This window comes from Bipolaris maydis (genome assembly GCF_028858645.1).
Source record: "Bipolaris maydis strain C4 unplaced genomic scaffold PSV08scaffold_15, whole genome shotgun sequence".
NCBI lineage: Eukaryota > Fungi > Ascomycota > Dothideomycetes > Pleosporales > Pleosporaceae > Bipolaris > Bipolaris maydis.
In genome coordinates, this window is record NW_027093871.1 from 517,283 (window position 1) to 536,574 (window position 19,292).

Below are 19,292 nucleotides of genomic sequence, written 5' to 3' on the forward strand. Positions count from 1 at the left end.
CTCTTCTCACATCCATTGTATCAAGTCCAGTTATGTTCCTTAACCCATGACCTTTGCAATCACATAAGCACTTGCATAATTCCTTTTTTCAAAACACCAATCAACCCATAAATTCAACGGATATCAAGTCCCTAATCATACAAAAAACGTCTCATCTAGCATACCATTCTTCCGTCTATTCCAATCATCAACGATAATCATTCGAGTTGTACGAGTTGCGATTACCCTGGTATCCACCTCCGCCTCCACCACCGCCGCGATGTCCACCTCGTCCGCCCCTACCACCACGACTTCCTCTATCGTCTCTGGGTGGACGATCACTGTAAGGGTTGCTGTTGTTTTGGTATCCACCGCTTCCAGGTGCACTGCGCCCGAGGATTTCGTCCGCGGGACGGTAGAAGCGTTCGTCCCGGAGGGAACTGTTGTTTGGGGCCTGGCGAGGTGGCGGTGCGCCGTGTTGCTGGTTTGAGTCGGCCATCCAGGCGGGCCGTTGGCCAGCGGGTGGTGGGACAGGGGGTGCGCCATAGGGAGGAGCGCCGCCTTGCCAGCCGCCTACGCCGGGGGGAGGGACCCAACCTGGGGGCGGAGGAGGTAGGAAGTTCGCGCCGGGTAGAGGAGGGAAGTTGCCACCGGGGAATGGAGGCACAAAGTTGGGGGGTGGCGGTGGGTAGCCGCCAGCTTGGCCGCCGCCGTAACCACCTCTGCTGTTGTTATCCCAGTTGCCGCCTCCACGGCCATTCTGGTAACCTCCTCGTCCACCGCCGTTCTGGTAGTCGTTGCGGTTATTGTCATTACCGCGGCGATCATTGTAGCCTCCCCGACCACCTCCACCACCTCCACGGCCGCGGCCACGGAAGCCACCGCGTTCGTTGGAGCGACGTACCGATTCAGCCTCACCAGGACTTAGGGCTGGTTTGGGGAGCTTGACACCGTCGAGCAGAACAGACTTGTGTGCTCGAGCCGAGGTCACTGTTGGCATTTCGTAGTATACCCTGTGTATTGTTAGTGACTGGCGTTAAAGATGTACATTTACCGTGACATACCTCATTGAACGATCCTGGGTGATTTCAAAGTCTGTTACGCCGTCGGCGTCAAACGGTGGCACAAGTTGGCTGTCCATAACAAACAAGTCGTGTGGCTCAACGTCTCCATGAAGCGCTCGACTCTTAGCAGGATCGATCCTGTACTTTTGCTGGCCCTTGCGATACAGAGCCTTTTCTACATCATCGAAAAGGCTACACTCTTGTGAGAACATGAGAGTCTCTTTTCCAAATTCGTTTCGCTTCCTCTCATCGTCTGAAAGCTCAGGGTACTTCGTGGCCATGGCGGCAAGCAGTCGCTTCTCGTCAATGAATGGCAAGACGGCGACACCTTGCCAGGCGAACTTTTTGCCATTTAGGTCAATAGGAAAGTCCTCTGGGTAAAAGTCAACAATGGAGCTGTTCGGGTCTTCCATGAGTACACGGAAAGGTTCAGGGATGGCATGGTTAGATGCGGCAGGCAAGACACCCATCAGTTGCTCGTATGGATGGAAAGGCTTGCCCTTCTCAAATAGCTTTCGGGGGTCCATGTCTTCGAGACCAACAAAGTCGGCAGCGAATGGAGCATAGTGGTGAGGGAAGTACCAAGTCCATGAAGGGCAGCCTTGCATATAGTAGGCCAAGACCCAGCATAGACCTTCAGCATACTGGCGTGCGACTTTGTTGCGGAAGGCAATGTCGTTGGGTGCAACACCAAACTTTTGCTCGTAGTAACGCTCCTCGTAGCCGTCTTCCCAGAGCTTGATAGTATCCTCTGGAGTGCCATCGTCGTTTTTCTTGGGCTCGGTAGCCTGGGTTGGAGACTCGGGAACGACTGGCGTGTTGCGCCCAGGGGTCCCGTTGTCGAGATCCTCTATATCATCTGCCTTACGCTTTCCAAGGTGGACAGGTGTTTCAGCACCAGAAGCGGATTCGGAAGCTGGCTCAGACGCTGGGGCTGACTCAGGCTCCGGGATGGAGGTGCCCTCAGCCTTGGCCTTCATCAGTTCCTTGAGCTTGGCAGCCGCGCTTTTGTTGGCTTGGGAATCCCGAGTATGCATAATGTCCTTGTGAACATCGCGTACCTCTTTTGACTGGGCCTGCTTAGGATCAAAGAACACGATGCCTGCATTTGTGTAGGTGTCTGTTGTCTCCTTTGCACGCTTGAATCCTGGGGCTGAAAGTCCGTTTTCGTCGGTTCGTTGGCGCTTGTTGGCGTTGTTATGGGCTTCACGTCGAGCCCTATTAGCCGCCTGGCGGTCTTGGACTTCCTTACGCTTCTTGAAGATGCCAGCCTCTCGAGTGGCAAGAGCTGAGAGAATCTGCTGAACGCGGCGCATGTCAGGAAATCCATCCTTGGTCACATAGTCATCCATGTCAGCGGCAAGATCTCGCCAGATGCTAATGAGCAGATCGATACCCTGGTCGCGAATTTCAAGACTAGGCAAGTGTGGCAAGAAATCGTTACCGACAAAGAAACACATAAAGACCCAGTCATCGAGTGAACGCTCCAAGTCATACTTGAACTTGCGCTTGGGCGTGTCCATTTCAACAGCCAAATACTCTCGCAGGATGTTGGTGTGCAGCCAGATGAAGGGCTTGAGCTGGTGTTCAGACGTGGCCCATTCTGCATCAGCTTCTTCTTCAGTGAGCTTCTTGCCATCATCAGGGAATTCACAGTTGGTTCGGATATGGCCTTTGCGCCCACAGCGGGTGCAGACCTTGTCCTTACCAGAGTCGAAGAAGACGTCTTCTCTGAGAACACGAAAGTAAGGCTCATGAGTGGCAAGACTCAGCATGATCAAGTCGGCATCCAAACCATAGATGACGTGCGAGGTATTGGGGTCATGTGTAGGCATAGCGCGTTGAGAGCGAATGAAGTTCATGATTTTGTGTTCTCCTTCACCAGGCACAGATGCATCTGAAATGATGACTTTCATGTCCTTCCACGAAGGGTCGGTTGTGAACTTGTACGCACACCAGTATTGAAGACTCTCGGCAAGAAGATGCATGAAGGGTGTACCGGGGGTGATTGCATTAGAGTCCCAAGTCTTTTCAACGACCTCTTCGAGACTAGTAATGTCCTCACCACGGCTGGCCTTTTGTGAGTTGAGGATCTTCTGAAACTCTGCACGCTCATCATCCTTTTCCTTTGCTTCTTTGGCTGATCGGAAACGACGCGATCGCTGCTGGTTCATTTTGGCACGGGGGGCAACACCATCGACGGCCATGTAGAGCAGCTTACGGGGACGCACCATGCCGAGGACGCGGTCAGTGTACTCGAAAATGGCAAGCATCATGTCAGCCTCAGTCTTGGGCGCGGGCTTGTCTTCGGGATGCGAGCATGGATGCACAATGCCGTTCATGTCGAGGTACAGGTTGTCGAACTCCTCACCGTTGGGGTTGGGTCCAGTACGGTCTACGGGGATGACGGCATCACCGACTTTCTTGGGCAGTTCCTCTTGCACACTTGATACGATCTTGGGGTATTTCTGGCTGAGCCAGCGAAACATGGCGGGAACACCCATTGTGGCGGAAGGCGCTCAGTGGCGCGCTGTGTAAGGGAAGGGTGCGAGGGTTGTACGTAGAGGAATGGGGGAGAGTGCGGCGATGGCGCAGACGCGTGTGCTAGTGTTCTGGAAGTGTGGGTAGTATTGCGAAGATACTGAAAAGGCTGGAAAGAGCGGCGACTGGCGCTTCTATCGATGAAGCGCCCCTTAGAAAGAAAGAAAGAAACTGCCTGGCGGCGAACACTGTGACCCTTCTACTGTGTGATGGCGCTGGAGGCGATGTCTAACAGCAGCAACAGGGAAAAAAGCCTCCTGAGATCGCAGGCTTCTTTGGCGCGCTGTGGCCGAGTTGCGCGTGGGATTGACGGGGATGGGGGGGGAGGAGGGGGGTGGGAGTGTTACGGTGAGAAGTCGACAAAGACGCGCACGAGTACAAGATTCACTGCCAAGACCGGAAGCCGGGGCTTAGCCGAGCAACGTACGACCAGGGTGCGGTGTGAGCGAGCCGCAGCCCGTGCGCCGAATTATACGTGGAGCTTCAAGGCACGGGTGAATGCTGTCTTCACCTGTGCGGGCGGCAGTCACGTTGGCTGAACGAGGACGCCGGGCTGATCCGATGGTTCCTCACACATATACTACATACACTCGCATGAACATTCACCCAATCGCTGCCCCTATCCCTGCCATGAAGCCATAGCCCGCCCAATTTCCTCAAGATGATGCGAGTACTCGAGGCCAACGCGCCTCCCAAGCAGACTGCCACGGATACTATCAGCACACTGAGCGGACGCCTGACCAGCGCAACCCTCCTCGAAGACCGCCGCGCTGCCATTCTTGGCCTCCGTAGTTTTGCAAAAGAATACCCCGCCTCAGTCGCATCAGGAGCGCTGCGGGGACTCATTACGTCTCTTACCAAAGATGGCGACGATGTGGACACACTCAAGGTGGTGCTTGAGACGCTGCTCATGCTCTTCCACCCCGACGAGAACAGCCCAGAAGCCTCCGAGGAAATAGCCCTGTGGCTGGCCGACCAATTCTCACAAGTATGTGCTTCCTTTTTGTGCGCGTGCCTGCTAGTGCTGAGCTTATGGTAGCGACAAGACAATATCACATTGCTCGTCGACCTCCTGGAGAAGCCAGATTTTTACTCGCGCCTGTACTCGCTGCAGCTGATTCGCGCCATTTCGCAAGCACGACCCCAACGAACTCAGGAATGTGTCCTCACAGCCCCCGGCGGCATCGAGCGCCTCGTCGCAACCCTCGATGATCCACGAGACGCCATTCGCAACGAAAGTCTCGTTGTGCTCAATGACTTAGCGCGCTCCTCGTCTGAACTCCAAAAGCTATTTGTTTTCGAGGATGCCTTTACCAAGATATTCAACCTGATACATGCCGACGGCGGGCTCACACAAGGTGGTGTTGTGGTTCAGGACTGTCTGAGTTTGCTAGCCACTCTCATTCGCTTCAATGTATCCAATCAGACCAACATTCGTGAAATGGGTCATGTCGCACGATTCTCTGCACTACTTCCTGGAGGAAAGAAGCCAAAAAAGGCACGCCCCACTGTAGAAGGCGAGGACGACTGGGTTAGTCCGCAAAGCGATAAGAATATTTGGGGCCTGCTTGCCATCATGCGCATGTTCCTTGTCAAAGGGAGCCCAGGTACACTGCAAAACCAAAACGTTTTCCAACAACATGGCCTTGTCCGCCAGCTACTCAATATTGCCTTCGATCCTTCAACTGCAATGCCCATTAAGATCGAGGCTCTCAACACTTGCGCCGATCTCATCAGAGGCAATCCCCGACTACAAGAAGACTTTGCCCAAGAACAGGTTCGGCCCATTGTCGAACCCGCCACAAATGGAGTGGCTTCTCCAAATGGTACTGCGCAGGTATATGTTATTGAGGCGCTCCTCAACCTTGTGCTCTCCCCTGCGCCCAATGACCTTTTTGATTTGCGTAATGCAGGATGCGAGTGTATCAAGGCCTACTTTTACCATCATGTGCAGATTCAGGAACATTTCCTCAACCGAGCCATCGGTGGCCACGAAGGTGGTGATGAGACGGCTAACGCGCTGACTATACTGATGGCGGGTCCGCAAGTTCCTCCAACTGGCGACCCCTACAGGATTTGGTTTGCAGCAACCCTCATGTACCATCTCATTTTCGACGATTACCAAGCAAAAAACACATTGATGCAAGTCAAAGAAGGCGACGCGGAAAGTGGCGAGGAAGTCGTCACATGTATACAGACATTGACTGCAAATCTGATTGCAAGTCTGCAGCTCGGCGAAGACGAGCGCATTTCAGTTGCCTACCTGATGCTTTTGCTAGGTTGGCTTTTTGAAGACGCTTCGGCAGTAGATGATTTCTTAGCAGAAGCTAGCAGCTTACAAAGCTTGGTCCAGGCTGTTTTGACACCGGGAGAGGATCGCGTGTTGATTAGAGGTCTGTGTGCAGCACTGTTGGGCGTCGTGTATGAATTTTCAACAAGGGATTCGCCGGTGCCGCGACGCGAACTCCAGCCAATACTTACCTCAAAGCTCGGTCGCGACAAGTACCTCGACGCCATCACGGGGCTGCGACACCACCCTCTTGTGCGCGACTTTGAGGTATTACCTCGCAATGGTGGGGGCGGCGGCAGTTTACCCGATGTGTTTTTCGACGAGACCTTTATAGACTTTTTGAAAGACAACTTCAGTCGCTTATCTCGAGCCATTGACCGAAATCCGAACATTGAGCAGCATCAGTCACATGATGGCGTTGATCGAGACGTAGTTGATGCGTTACGTGGCGAAAGAGATGAAAAGGAGCAGACCATCCAAGAGCTTCAGGCACAACTCATGACTCTGGAGCAAAAATTAAACAATGAACAAGCCGAGCATCGCAAGACGCAGCAAGCCGCGGAAGAGCAAAGAAATACACTAAAACGCATCAATGACAAATTACACGACGACCTTGACAAGGAAATCGCCAACAAGGATCGCGAGCACCGACAAACTATACTTGAGACAGAAAACAGGTATAATCTTCAAATTGTTGCGCTCAACAACAAGCTGCAACAAGCCACTAAGGATGCAAACATCGCCGTCGCGAAGGTCAAGCAAGAGTATGACGGAAAATTGCTTGATGCAAACAAGACACGAGCTGAGCTGGAAAGTCGACTGGCTGCCTCAGACAAAGCTCGGCAAGAGGCTTCGGAGAAGATTCGCAGCCTTGAGCAATCACTGAACCAGGCACGTGGTGAAGTGGCTACCATCACAGAAACTCTGCATAATGCGCAATCGCAAGCCCAAAAGAGCGAGGGCGAGATCAGCAAACTCACGGAAGAAAAGGAAGCGCAGATTAAGAAGCTGAAGGAAGACAAGGAGGCGAAGATCAAGCAGCTAGAGGACGAAAAGGAGGCGCAGATCAAGCGACTCGAGGAAGAAAAGGAAGCAAACCTCACGCAGTTTAAGTCAGAAAAGGAGACGCTGCAGTCGAGCGTCGACAAACTCAAGAAAGAGAACCAAGATCTCAAGACCAAGGCCCAAGACCAAACATGGAAGGTCAAAGATGCAGAGGAGAAGCTGCGCAAGGCCGAGTCGGGTGCGAAGTCCACAAAGGAGAAGGAAATCAAGGAGCTGCAAGAGAAGCTACGCAAAGCCCAAGAGAATGAGAAGGAGAAGACGACCGAGTTGGAAGATCTTATCATGGTACTTAGTGATCTTGAAGAGAAGAGGAGTAAAGACAAGGTATGTTGTTACTGGAAGCTGAATACGGACTATGCTAATGATTGTAGGAACGTCTCAAAGCTCTTGGGCAAGAAGTATCTGACGACGAAGAAGATGATGATGATGATGACGACGACGATGACGAAGAAGAAGATGAGGACGAAGACGAAGATAGTGACGAAGACGATGAAAAGGAAGAGAAGAAGAAATAGGGCATTCTCGTCCGTACGTAGCTGTAGCTTCGTGACTATTTATAGCCTTGACAGCAGCTCAGAAATAATTCATATATGTCATCGGCAAGAAACACTAGCTTAAACAATCCACACATCAATCGTCACATGTCATTTTTGAATATTGATGCACTAACTCGGACTGCAGGCCTATCGAAGCTCTCTGCTTAAGGCTCATCTACCGTCGCCCTAAAACACCATAGCCCCTCCATCGACAATAATATCCGTCCCATTAATATACCTCCCCGCCTGACTACACAGCAACACGACCGCCCCCGTAATCTCCCACGGATGGCCCATTCTGCCCATGGGATTCCTCGCATTCCAAGTCGTCCTCGCCCTCTCGAGCCCCTCGCCCTCATTCAAAATGGTGTCCATATACCCAGGACTCACACAATTGACCCTAATCCCAAAGCTACTCCACTCGGCCGCCAGACTCTTTGCGAGCGACAACAGCGCCGTCTTGGACGCATTATACGCGGCCTGAGGCTGCGGGAAATTCGTATGATGTGCGGATATACTGGCAGTGAAGACGATGCTACCGCCTGTTCGCTGGTCGCGGAGCTGGCGGGCGACGGCCTGCGCGCAGAGAAAGGAGCCGGTGAGATTGACATCGTGGGTTCGGCGCCATTCGTCGGCCGTCATGTCGATGGCGTGCGTGCAGCCGACGACGCCGGCGAAGCAGAGCAGCGTCGAGACTTGGCCGAGGACTTTGAGCGTGTCGGAGAGGGCGGCGGCGATGGCTGTGTCGGAGCGCACGTCGACGGCCATGGTGAGGATGCGGGCGTGTGGGAATTGGGAGTGTAGCGTTTTGACGGTTGAGAAGGCGCTGTCCGGGTTTAGGTCCCAGAGGGCGAGGCCGGTCGCGCCGTGTTCGAGGAGGGCGCGGGCGGCTTCGAGGGCGAGGGTGCCGGTGCCGCCGGTGACTTTGGAGGAGGGTTAGGTTGAGTGGTGGTGGTGGTGGTGGGGTGGTTGTAGGGGGAGGGTAGATGTGGGTGGTTAACGTACTGATTGCATTGCCCTTGACTTGAAACCTGTACTGGGCTCTTTGTGCTGCAGACAGCCCCTCTGGCGGTGGCTGAGGCGCAGTAAGAGGATTGTCTGCTGTTGAGAGGGTCATTTCTGGCAGTTGTCTGTTGACGAGCGCTGCGCGGTCTTGTTCGTCTCCAGCCATTGTGGTATAGTATGGATTGGGCAGACGGTCTAACTAGGAAGGAATGGATTTTCCCTAGGATTCTCTGTAATACAGTCTACATTTCGGAAGAATATAGAGACTGTTTTTATATTTGGTTGTCGGACGACAGATGTCCGCGTTTTACTGAGGTCTGGTGGAGCTTCCTACGAGGTTGAACATGACGTCGCGAGGCTTGCCCCACCCCCACTACTAGGTGGACGTTCATCCGTCTGGGGCTGTGTAAGGTTTGCCGAGCGTCTAGAGACAACATAGAAAAGACGCTTGTGTGCTCGGCTGCGTGATCACGGTCTTCTTAATGTGTCATGACCCGAAACTGTGCGGATGTCAGCTTGCGCAGAGGCAATATCCTGTCAGTCTGGATGGAATGTGAATGCAGTGTTTGTAGATGTACATGGACAGTAAAATATAGGGTGTTCAATAACTATGGACAAGAATGCTATCAACGTTGTAAGTCTATAGGAAAAGAGGTGTACATGACCCAACAAGAGGGGCCTGTACATGACCCATCAGGGCAAATGCACTTGCTTGGTAGAGACTACGCAGAAAAAAGCATCCACGCCAAAGCATAGACATGTAGGTGTACTTTTTTGTAACCAAAGCCAAGATAGGCGCATGCAGCCACCGAATAGCAGTGTGCCTCAAAGGGGCAATTTTGTAAACACCCATGGATCACGGGTGCCCTTCGGTGCCCCTCGTCCCCTGTAACCGGGCACCCAAATAGAGGCCGCAAGTGTGCCGTTGAAAGCGCCCACATGTCCGCCATATGCCGTCGAAGATACTGTATTAGGCAAGTATCAGGAGAGGTGTAGATTACTTTTGCCCTTCGTGCCCTTTTTTGAGCAGCCCATGCTCCCGGGTCGCCCAGCCCACCAGTGCAGCCATGTCAACGAATAAGCATTGCAGGCCGCTGTCACGTCCACCCACCTCTCGGTGCCCCTTCGCGCACCCCCTCATGCCCCTCATACCCATTGATTCCAATCGTACGGTGCCCACATGCAGCCATGTTTCAATCGTTATCCTGCCCGAACCACTGCCCGAGCTGCTTCTCGTCCAATACAGCAGGCCGCCTCCGCCTTGCGCCCGGTCATTGCGCCCGGTCAAGCCTCTCACCGATTCTTGCTAAACCCCGCAAACAATACACATCTGGTCGATAATCCTCACCGCAACCCACGGTTGAACGGCCAAAGAAGGGGTTAGTCGCCCAGCTAGGGATTAGAACATGTCGCTCAAACCCTCCCCAATAGTTCAAACCCGCCTCTTACTATCCACTAGCGCCAATGAGCAATGCTCAGGGTAGCTACACCCGCACCACCATGCCTTGAACAACAGGGTATATCGACTTGGTCCTCCTTGTCCCAACTCCAGGCCCCCCGAGCCAGTTGTTCACGATAGACAGGCCTTTAACTCGTTTGAGCGGACTTCCCGCTTTCCCTGCAGCAACAAAAAAACGCTGGTGGAGGATCGGAGGCGCACGAGACTTGTAGCAAACAAGGGCCCGTGACGTCGTGCATTATCCAACCACGAGTCAGCATCCGGGACCCGCTTGCCGCGTCTTTTGGCTCTCTCATCCCACCTTGATGTCAACTTTGTTCCAAAGCTTCCTCCGTCATCATGTTGTCCTAGATCCTCGCGCCTTTTCGACTTCTTTTCGTCTTTGCAACTTTCTACTCCTGCATTTTCTTCTTGTTCTTTGAGCGTCTTCGTTGTTGCTTTTCTGGGCCGTGGCTTTGCTGCATCACATGTCTTATCTACAAAACTCGCTGCGGAGATTCCGCCGCACGCAAACTCACAATGTCGACACGATCCGACTACAGCCGCTTGCTGAGCTGTCCGGCTCGCTCGGAGACCTGGGGACGTTACTGCCGCTCATGACTGCCCTGGTTATATCGAATTCGATATCCTTACCCTCTACCTTGCTCTTCACGGGAGCGGCCAACATCCTCACTGGCCTTTCCTTTGGTTTGCCTCTTCCGGTTCAGCCCATGAAAGCCATTGCTGCAGTAGCCATTGCACGCAACTTCTCACTTAACGAGAACGCAGCAGCCGGTATAGTGGTGGCAGCATTGGTAGGCTTGTTCAGCGTTACAGGCTTGCTCAACTGGGCAAACCGCGTGACACCCATTCCAGTAGTGAAGGGCATCCAAGTCGGAGCTGGACTCTCGCTATGCCTGAGCGCTGGATCTAACATGCTTCTCCCACTGACCTGGACCGGTCCATGGTGGGGCGATAACCTTCTCTGGGCCCTCGCAGCCGTCCTCCTACTCCTCTGCACCTTTGCCTACCCCCGCATGCCATATGCAATCATCGTCTTCACGACCGGCATCATTCTCTCCCTAGCATCCCCCCAGGACGCAGAAATCACAGTCCCAGAAGCAGCAATCCCCATTCTCCACCCTTCAAGCCACGACTTCTGGACAGCAATCTCAACCGCTTCTCTCGGCCAGTTCCCCCTCACAATACTCAACTCCGTCATTGCCGCTTCAGCCCTAGCAGCTGATTTCTTTCCTTCCCCACCCTACCCCATCGCCCCCACAGTAACGGAACTCGGCGTCTCAGTCGCCGCAATCAACCTTGTAGGCTGCTGGTTCGGCGCCATGCCCGCCTGCCACGGCTCCGGCGGCCTCGCTGCACAATACCGCTTCGGCGCCCGCAGCGGTTCAAGCGTCATCTTACTCGGCTCCCTCAAATTCATCCTCGGTCTTGTCGCTTTCTGGAAATCCCCATCCATCATGGCGCTTCTCGCTAATATCCCCAAATCTCTGCTCGGCGTCCTGGTCCTTGCTGCTGGCCTCGAACTCGCCAAGGTAGGCGAGAGTGTGAATACCGATGCGAGGGACTTGCGTGTCCTTGAGCGAGATCTCACGTGGGATGGCAAGAGGGTGAGGGAGCTGGATGAGCGGGATAGGAAGGAGAGGTGGACGGTTATGCTGGTTACGGTTGCGGCACTGCTTACGTTTAAGAATGATGCGGTGGGCTTTGTGGCGGGGCTCGCCTGGCATTGGGGGTTTGATGTTGCGAGGAGGGTACAAGGATGGAGGCATGGCGAGAGTGAGGGGAGGGTGTGGACGACAGTTGGACATGGGAGGGATGAAAGCACGGGCTTGTTGGCGCATACCGAGTCGGATACTGTTGCGTGAGTAGAACGGTCAACATTGTATCATGAGTTGACGTATCACATCACATTTCTTGCACTGCTATCATACTCGCTACCAATATCTTGCAATTCGAGCTACTCAACAATACCAAGGGATACAAATAAACCCCAGCCCTGTTCTCTCTACCCACCCCTTGCCCTCCCTCTCCCTCTCCCTCCTCTCCCCCGTCTCTGACTGTGAATCCGTGGTTGCCCCCTAGGCACCACCTCGCCCCTGGCCCACATCTCCTCGCGCTCGCTCAAATCAATCCACCGCTCATCCACGCTCCTCCCGGGCACCTCCTCCCTCCTCCTCACCGCCCTCCCCGTAACCCCATCCTGCACCATCAACTCCATCCCAATACACTCATCAGTACCCTGCTCGTACATGCCCAGCACGAGCGCCGTACCCGTCGCATTGTACGACGCCCGCGGATCAATAATGTCCGAGTCGCGGAACCGGACGAGCGACTGTGCGAGCAGAGGGTCTGGATGGGGATCTGCGATGCCGTGGAATGTCAGGCTGTGGACTGCGGCTTCGGTGCCTGCGTAGAGGCTGGGCGATGTAGGTGAGGGGATGGACAGGGTATAGACGGGGGATTCTTCGCGGAGGGATGAGAAGTCGAGACGGTAGGCGGTTGGGCGTGGGGGTTCGCGGGGGTGAAGGTATAGATTCCATCCTTCTGATATTGTGTTTACGGAGGAGGCCTTGGTGTCGTTGGCGATGGGGGAGACCCGGGCCTTTGATGGTTTTTTGGGCGTGCATAAGGGGATGGTGGTGTAGGCGCGGGATCCAGAGAGGCGGAGGTCGAAGACTTTGATTAGGCTGTGGACGGCTACGCCTGCTACGATGCGTTGTGTGCCTTGGGCGGCGAGAGAGTAGATTGGGGAGGTGTCTGTTGGGTCTCTGTAGATTTGCTCGAAACCGCGAGGAGAACGCAGGTCGTGCAGGCGGATGAGGCCGTCGTAGCTGCCGGAGAGGAATGTGTTGCCTCCGTCCGAGCCACCGTGTGGTGTGCTTGGTGTGGGCAGTATTGAGTAAACTGATATAGGGCGCGAAGTTGCTGCGTTGTCGGCGACAATACTAAAGCTGCGAAGGGGCACAGGCATTAGGCCGTCAGGGCCAACATGGTATACCTCGATTGGTTCTATGTGTGCTTTCCGGGCTACGGCAATCTTGTCGTTGGACAGAAACTCGCAAGACCAGGGCCCGCCAAATTCTGTGCCTGCCGATGTCGTCTTGACTTCGGAGGCAGGTTTGATCTTTTCATGCGACGTGTGGTCACGATCTACAGCATACAACGCTAACGATGAGTCTGCTAGTGCAGTGGCCACCATGGGCGCGCTTGAAGAAGATACCGAAAGACCATTTACACCTCTGCGGCCGGTTTCGTACTGCTGAACCAGTGTCTCTTCTATGCCAGGGTTGGCACTAAGCAGCGACAGCTCGCCCGATGCAGTCCCGAAGACCATGTCTTCGCAGGCTAAATACCGCTGATGCGGCCGGAGCAGCTTCAGTCGAGTGATATCATCACGACCTTCAGAACTGTCAGGGATTTTGTATGTGAACCATGTGTTTAGATGCTTGAAAGAGTCGTAAGCCCATGTCTGGTCAGGCGCTTCTTCTAGATCCTGTTCGCGTTGCCTGATCTTCTCTACGTTTGCACCAGTTTCTTTTGTCCTCAAGATGATTTGCGTGCCCGCTGACCATGCCAGTACTTCTCGTCGCTCTGCCCACCCATCATACATCTCTTCATAGCTGTCGATGCTGGGCTGATAGCCCATAGTCTGTCCCTGTGGGAGTCTCCACCTCTCGGACCGCCAGGTATTGAGGCTCATTGTATTTCTTCTAGGCTCCAGATATGCTGCGATGAAGCCTTTACGGTTCCAGTTGCGGTATAGTGTTGTGAGGCCATGGACAGCGACACGAGCATCCGAGTCGAGTCCACCAAAGCCAAACCGGCCTTTGAGCAAGGCCTTCCAGCCGTCGAGCTTTGCAAAGTCGCCCAGACGACGACATACTAGCGAGAGATTGAGAACGTCTTTGGGACGGTCAAGATGTCTCGTGATTAGCGAGAGGATCTCGTTTGGGAGTGTGTTTAGAGCCGCCATGGTGTGTCCACCGGCGGGTTTCACGGGTGAAAAATGTATGGTCCTAGCGATGGGGCGGGCGGGCCTTGTAATAACTTGCTGGGGCCGGTGATGAGCATGATTGCTGGTGGTTGAAAAATGAGTTGTGCAGCGTAGGATGACGACAGGAAGCTGGCTTGGCAGGCGTTTGCACTAGTAGCCGGTGAGTCACGGGCCAGGAGGGAAGGATGGGCAGGGCAGGCCAGGTTCGCTCCTTGACTGTCTCTCCTTGACCTCCACTCATATACTACTGCGACTTCACGTTTCAAGCCCACGTCATCTCACCCACGCTCTTCCCAGCAACCACGTTCTGGCACCCGATTCCCGGCCGTGCTCCCCCCTTGGTAGCCCTGCTTCAATTAGCCGTCGGAATGCATCCCCAGCACAACTTATCAGCACCCGGCCATGACAGGGCGAAACCGCCTTGGCCGCCACGCTACCAGCCCGAGCCGTAACCGATTAACGCGTCCCTGGCATTAAGACGCGCCAAACAGCCGCTCGCAGAGCGACGTCCGGGCTACCAATGTCTGATCAACCAAGTCGCTTCAATGTCCGACTCGGGCCCTTGCCCAGCATCCCCTGTAGACGAACTGCTGCACTGCCATTTATGAGGAACAAACGTGACAGCCCCGCACCTGGACTGCCTGCGGTATCTTGTCGGTCTCTGTCGGGCGCACTCGTTTTCTCTATTCTAAGCAATCCCCATCCGCGGACCTGGTACTGGCTCTTTGCATCAAGCGTCTTGACGACGGCTTACCGTGTACAAGTGCCAACTTTAACCCCCACGACTTTGAGCCCCCTGCTGCCAGCCTCTCCGCGCCCGGTTTGCCAGTCGCAAACACTCTTGCCATTCACATTCGTGCTCGTTTGAACCAACCGCTCTGACTATACTAACGGCGACTGCTTTGCAAAACGACCAGGCCAGGCCACGACAGCCATGGTGGCCGACGAGAAGAACGTCTTCGCATTGATCAGCGCCATCGGTGCACTTCGCGATCGGCTCCGGCACAACATTGACGGATTGCGCCAAATTCACAACCGCCGCAAAGATGGCAATGGATCGCCGATCAATCTTATTGCGCAGCTGACAGCTCTGAAATCCTCCTATGGAAGTATACAGGACTGGCTTGACAGCAGTGGCCATGACCTGCATCCGCAGCTGCTTACTGACTTGGACGTGCTCACCCACTCGTCCGATGAGCTTTCACGCCACGTAAACTCGCTCATCAAGACCTTTCAGCAATCGGACTTGCGTGCCGCTGATTTTGCAGCCAAGCTTAAGTATGCGCTTGCTAGCAGGACCATGGGCCGACTGCAGACGGTTGCGCAGAGACAAAATGATGCTGTGAACCTACTAGTTGCAGCATGTCACTGGTGAGTTATTTAACCAGCCAGCCTCTAACGTATCAGATTCCTAACAAGCAACAGCACAGCACAGGCACAAAGAAAGATTTTGCTCCACAAGAGTCGCCAAATCAGGCAAGAGGACGTTGCAAATCTTAAACTACTTTCACAGTCCTCCAGATGGAGTAGTGGCTGCATAGCAGGACTTACACAGCTGTCATGCTTCGTTCAGTGGCTAAAGCTCCTGTTCAACAAAAAGTCTTCGCAAAATCCACTCGACAGGAACATCTCGCCTAGCGATGCAAACTACGAGCACATCGAAGCAATCAATCGATCAGAAGCAATCGACCGTGCGCTGCAAAGAGAAGCCACTAACCTCCGTCATGAGACCAAGCTCATTCTTGTAGGCAAGATCAACAGTGGCAAGGACCTTTTGATGCATCAATTGAAGACGATATATGCAGAGGGCCATCAACCTGCCAATGAACGCATCAAGCACCGGTGCCAGATTATCCAAGTGGTCTACTCTCTCATGCAGTCCATGGCCGATTTGCTCAAAGACACTGGTGTGTCCCTGCCGTCCGAACTGAACCAGCATTTCGCTACCCTACTCAACGAGCTGGAAGCTGGTAATGAAAGCATCACACCAGATGCGGCCAAGGCCATTGATCGCCTCTGGTCGAGTTCTCAGTTTTCAAAACTGTATGACCATAACTTCGAGATTGACTTCCCCCAATATGCACCATACTTTGCGCAAGAAGTCGCCCGCATAGCTGATCAAGACTATGTTCCTACAGAAGCGGACATCATTCGCTTGAACCAATCTATGCGCGGCATCAAGGAGCTGCGTTTCAACTGGGATGAATTGGATATTCATCTTTTCAATATCAAGGAGGGGTTTCCCGATCAATTCCGGGATCGCTGGTTCCATCAGCTTGAGGGAGCGGCTGCGCTCATGTACACCATTGATGTATCCCTGTACGACAAGCCGAGCCCCACGCAACCGAACGAGTCGCTCTTGATGGACGAATTCAGAAGCTTTGAAAGCTGGATCAGTCAGCCCGGATTTTCAACCTCTTCCATCATCATAATATTCAACAATTATACTCGCTTTACCAGGAAGATGCCACACTCGCCTCTGGAGAAGTTTTTCCCGGATTACTCACCCAGCAAAAGCGAGCCCGAAATATCCGCGAGGCAATACATCATGCGCCATCTCAAAACCGTCAACCACCGAGGTCTATTTTTCTATTCCTTCTGGGTCGATCTCGATACCAGTGACAACAAGCAGTTGTACTCGGCGCTCAAGACAACACTATCACAAATACAGCAACGCAGGACGCAGGAAGAAGCCCAAAGTTCGACCCGTCCAACGCCAGACTCGGAAGGACACTCGAAAACCAGCTTGTCTAATTTTGTTCGGACCTGTAGTCTGAAGAAGAAAGAGGTGACTGAGATAAGTTGAGCAGGTCGGTTTGTTGTGGTGTTGATGAACCAATAATGTTTTGTTTGCAGTTTTTGGGTTATGGCGTCTCTGGATACGAAGATACCATGGTGGCGGGTCGGCGTTCTTGCGGAGATGGGCGAGCATGTGGCGACCGGTCCCGCCCACAACCGAAAGGATTGGGGCGAACAATGCCATCAGGTGTTTGACACAGCCAGTGCATATACCCCAGAATGATTTGTCAATGTTTAGTTGTAATTTCCATCGCTCAGCCACACAACGTTCCAAGGCAGCATTTGCAGCATTTCCCCGTGACTCTGTATTGACCCACACAGGTACGATTGGATGAGAGTGCTCGCTCTTGTATAACACCTACTCGTATGTTGAACAAAGTCCACGCGACTCGTCTTGGCAATGCTACATTTGCTGGCACATCAGTTACCGACGATCGGAATGCTTGCATTCAATGACATGCGCGTCATGCGTTCCTACATACAAGTTCTGGGCCAATGGCATGATGGCGATGCCTGATGCTACACCACAAGTGTTGATTCACTGTGCGTTAGCAAATATGTGATAAGTCTCACCGTCGTCCAAGGCAGCCGTACTCGTCCCATGATGGTATCGACTTTCCCCTCGGCAACTAGGCTACAACCAAGTTCTATATTTGGTTGTGGTGATTAGATAGGATTACCAACGGCCCGGTCGCAACCTTGTTTCCGATCGCTGGTGACACCGTCTCCGTGGCGAAGTCGAACGACAAAGAAGAAAATAAACGAGACTTGTTTTGAGGTGACATTGAGATACATGCAGCTTTGTGCCATTTGGTGCTGGAAAAGGCGGAGTGAGATTCGTGTTGCCCCTGCTTATGCATCATCTAGTCCACTACCATGGCAGACTAGTGGCTGACGGCCTTAGACCGCCACAAACATAGCCTCTTTGTAGCTCAACGTTTTTCCTCCACTGCTCGTGCCCACTGTTTCAATGCACTTCTCCACACCCATCGCCATTCATGTGACAAATCCCATCTGTCGTCACCTCCCCACAGGCGGTATGTCCGGCCCTGCTGCTGGCGACATGCTCCACGTCACCCACCGCAGCTTCGCCTGCTCGCGTGGATACTCTTTCATGACGGATCATGCTCGGGGCGCTCTTCCGCGATGATTCAGCAATCCGAAACTCCAGCTTCTCTCGCCTAGCGCACCCAATACAGCAGTAACTAATCACGGATCGTTTAGTGATTGAACGGCTACGCGGCATCGAACCGGCATACAGCTTGTGCTTGTAACGTGGCTGGCCAGCATGACTAAGACCCCAGAACATGTGCTATGCAATTCCCCAAGTCTCTGATGATCCGATCTCACCATATTGCGGCGACAATAAGGTTAAGGTTGACGGCGGCAGGATCACAATCTGCATTACTTGCTTCTGTCTGTCATTTGGTCCAGCTACTATTTTGGTAGTGTTTATTCAGCAGCGCTTAGAAAAGGCCTGATGGCAGAGGCAAGCTGCAGACGTGTTTCGCTTAGCAAGTGTGGCCCCCATTGTTAAGTCCAGGGGATTCTGTGTTGTTCGAATGTAACCTTGCAACGTTCATTTGGAAACTGATCAGCGGCTCAAAAGCAAGCCCTTTTCAGCACATTTCGTGCACATCATTTCCATACTCCGGTTCCCATTCGTACCTGCTGGCGCCATGAATCCCCCTAGTACCACACTACCGTCAGAGTCATCGCAAAGAGGTCGCCAAAGGACAAGGCAGTCAGGAGAGAGCGCAGAAGCAGCCGTAAAGCCTAAGAAAGTCAATAGCGAGATCCGAAAGCAACAAAACAGAATCGCTTCGCGTAACTACCGTACGTTGCTCTCAAAGGCAGTCTTTGTATCTCATCTGACTTGTCTTATCGCAGGTGAAAAGCGTAAACGGAAGCTTCAGTATCTCCAACAGTTGATCAGTGATGAGACAGACGACCACCAGGGACATGAGCCTTCTTCCGAGCAACAAGAAACGTATACGCCCTCACATTCAAGAAACCATAGCACCATAGGGTCAAGCTTATCGCCTTACCAAATGCCTTCCATACCTTCCAACAGTGACCTCAGCTCTCTAGGTGCCAGGAGTAAAGCTTCACAGACCCCTACTATGGTAACCACAACCACATCTTTTGGTGGTCAACATGGTACCACATCACACGCATATGGTGTCTATTCTTCAAACTGGAACGCGAACCCCTACTCTCCACCCCCACCTCCTCCAGCAAACACTGCCTGGAACGTGCCACCGGCTTGGACGCTGGGCTTTGAGCATACTGTCCAGACCTCTCCACAGCCATCGTTGTACCACTACAGTCCTGAGCCTCCAGCATCCATAGCATATCATCAGCAAGCACAAAATCTATCACAACAATCACAAGAGTACCTCTCCAACGCATACATCTATGGATACGGCTCGTCACCCAGGCCTCAGCACCAGGTAACCCACAATCCCCATGTGAGTTTGCCTACCTCCGCACCTGATTACCAGCGACATCACCCCCGACCGCACTGAGGTTCGCAACATGCCCATCTGCGGTAAACCCG

At 53.4% G+C, this 19,292-nt stretch overlaps 7 protein-coding genes across 7 annotated transcripts; 4 read left to right on the forward strand and 3 right to left on the reverse strand.

The window, feature by feature from the left end:
- Positions 1-98: 98 nt before the first annotated feature.
- Positions 99-3,547, reverse strand: PSV08DRAFT_381116 (XRN 5'-3' exonuclease N-terminus-domain-containing protein; the record flags this gene model as incomplete). The annotated part of the gene is made up of 3 exons (XM_066093393.1): positions 99-576; positions 904-992; positions 1,044-3,547. 3 exons carry the CDS (start codon positions 3,545-3,547, stop codon positions 188-190), a joined length of 2,982 nt encoding a protein of 993 aa, XP_065948120.1. The 3' UTR covers positions 99-187.
- Positions 3,548-4,201: 654 nt separating this feature from the next.
- PSV08DRAFT_381120 (p115 like vesicle tethering protein) lies at positions 4,202-7,543 on the forward strand. The gene is made up of 3 exons (XM_014225486.2): positions 4,202-4,572; positions 4,624-7,263; positions 7,311-7,543. The coding sequence occupies exons 1-3, from the start codon at positions 4,246-4,248 to the stop codon at positions 7,452-7,454; spliced, it is 3,111 nt and encodes a 1,036-aa protein (XP_014080961.1). The 5' UTR covers positions 4,202-4,245; the 3' UTR covers positions 7,455-7,543.
- Positions 7,544-7,559: 16 nt separating this feature from the next.
- PSV08DRAFT_365710 (uncharacterized protein) lies at positions 7,560-8,701 on the reverse strand. The gene is made up of 2 exons (XM_014225487.2): positions 8,481-8,701; positions 7,560-8,398 (listed from the first exon to the last, which is right to left on the reverse strand). Exons 1-2 carry the CDS (start codon positions 8,644-8,646, stop codon positions 7,662-7,664), a joined length of 903 nt encoding a protein of 300 aa, XP_014080962.1. The 5' UTR covers positions 8,647-8,701; the 3' UTR covers positions 7,560-7,661.
- Positions 8,702-10,406: 1,705 nt separating this feature from the next.
- On the forward strand, positions 10,407-11,946 carry PSV08DRAFT_412303 (uncharacterized protein; the record flags this gene model as incomplete). The annotated part of the gene is made up of 1 exon (XM_014225488.2): positions 10,407-11,946. The coding sequence occupies one exon, from the start codon at positions 10,407-10,409 to the stop codon at positions 11,802-11,804; it is 1,398 nt and encodes a 465-aa protein (XP_014080963.1). The 3' UTR covers positions 11,805-11,946.
- Positions 11,945-13,912, reverse strand: PSV08DRAFT_365712 (uncharacterized protein; the record flags this gene model as incomplete). Its single annotated transcript, XM_014225489.1, has 1 exon — positions 11,945-13,912. One exon carries the CDS (start codon positions 13,910-13,912, stop codon positions 11,945-11,947), a length of 1,968 nt encoding a protein of 655 aa, XP_014080964.1.
- An 865-nt stretch (positions 13,913-14,777) lies between these two features.
- Positions 14,778-16,787, forward strand: PSV08DRAFT_209680 (G-protein alpha subunit-domain-containing protein). The gene is made up of 2 exons (XM_014225490.2): positions 14,778-15,304; positions 15,359-16,787. The coding sequence occupies exons 1-2, from the start codon at positions 14,868-14,870 to the stop codon at positions 16,737-16,739; spliced, it is 1,818 nt and encodes a 605-aa protein (XP_014080965.1). The 5' UTR covers positions 14,778-14,867; the 3' UTR covers positions 16,740-16,787.
- Positions 16,788-18,411: 1,624 nt separating this feature from the next.
- PSV08DRAFT_405084 (uncharacterized protein) lies at positions 18,412-19,260 on the forward strand (the record flags this gene model as incomplete). The annotated part of the gene is made up of 2 exons (XM_014225491.2): positions 18,412-18,568; positions 18,623-19,260. 2 exons carry the CDS (start codon positions 18,412-18,414, stop codon positions 19,258-19,260), a joined length of 795 nt encoding a protein of 264 aa, XP_014080966.2.
- Positions 19,261-19,292: the final 32 nt, after the last annotated feature.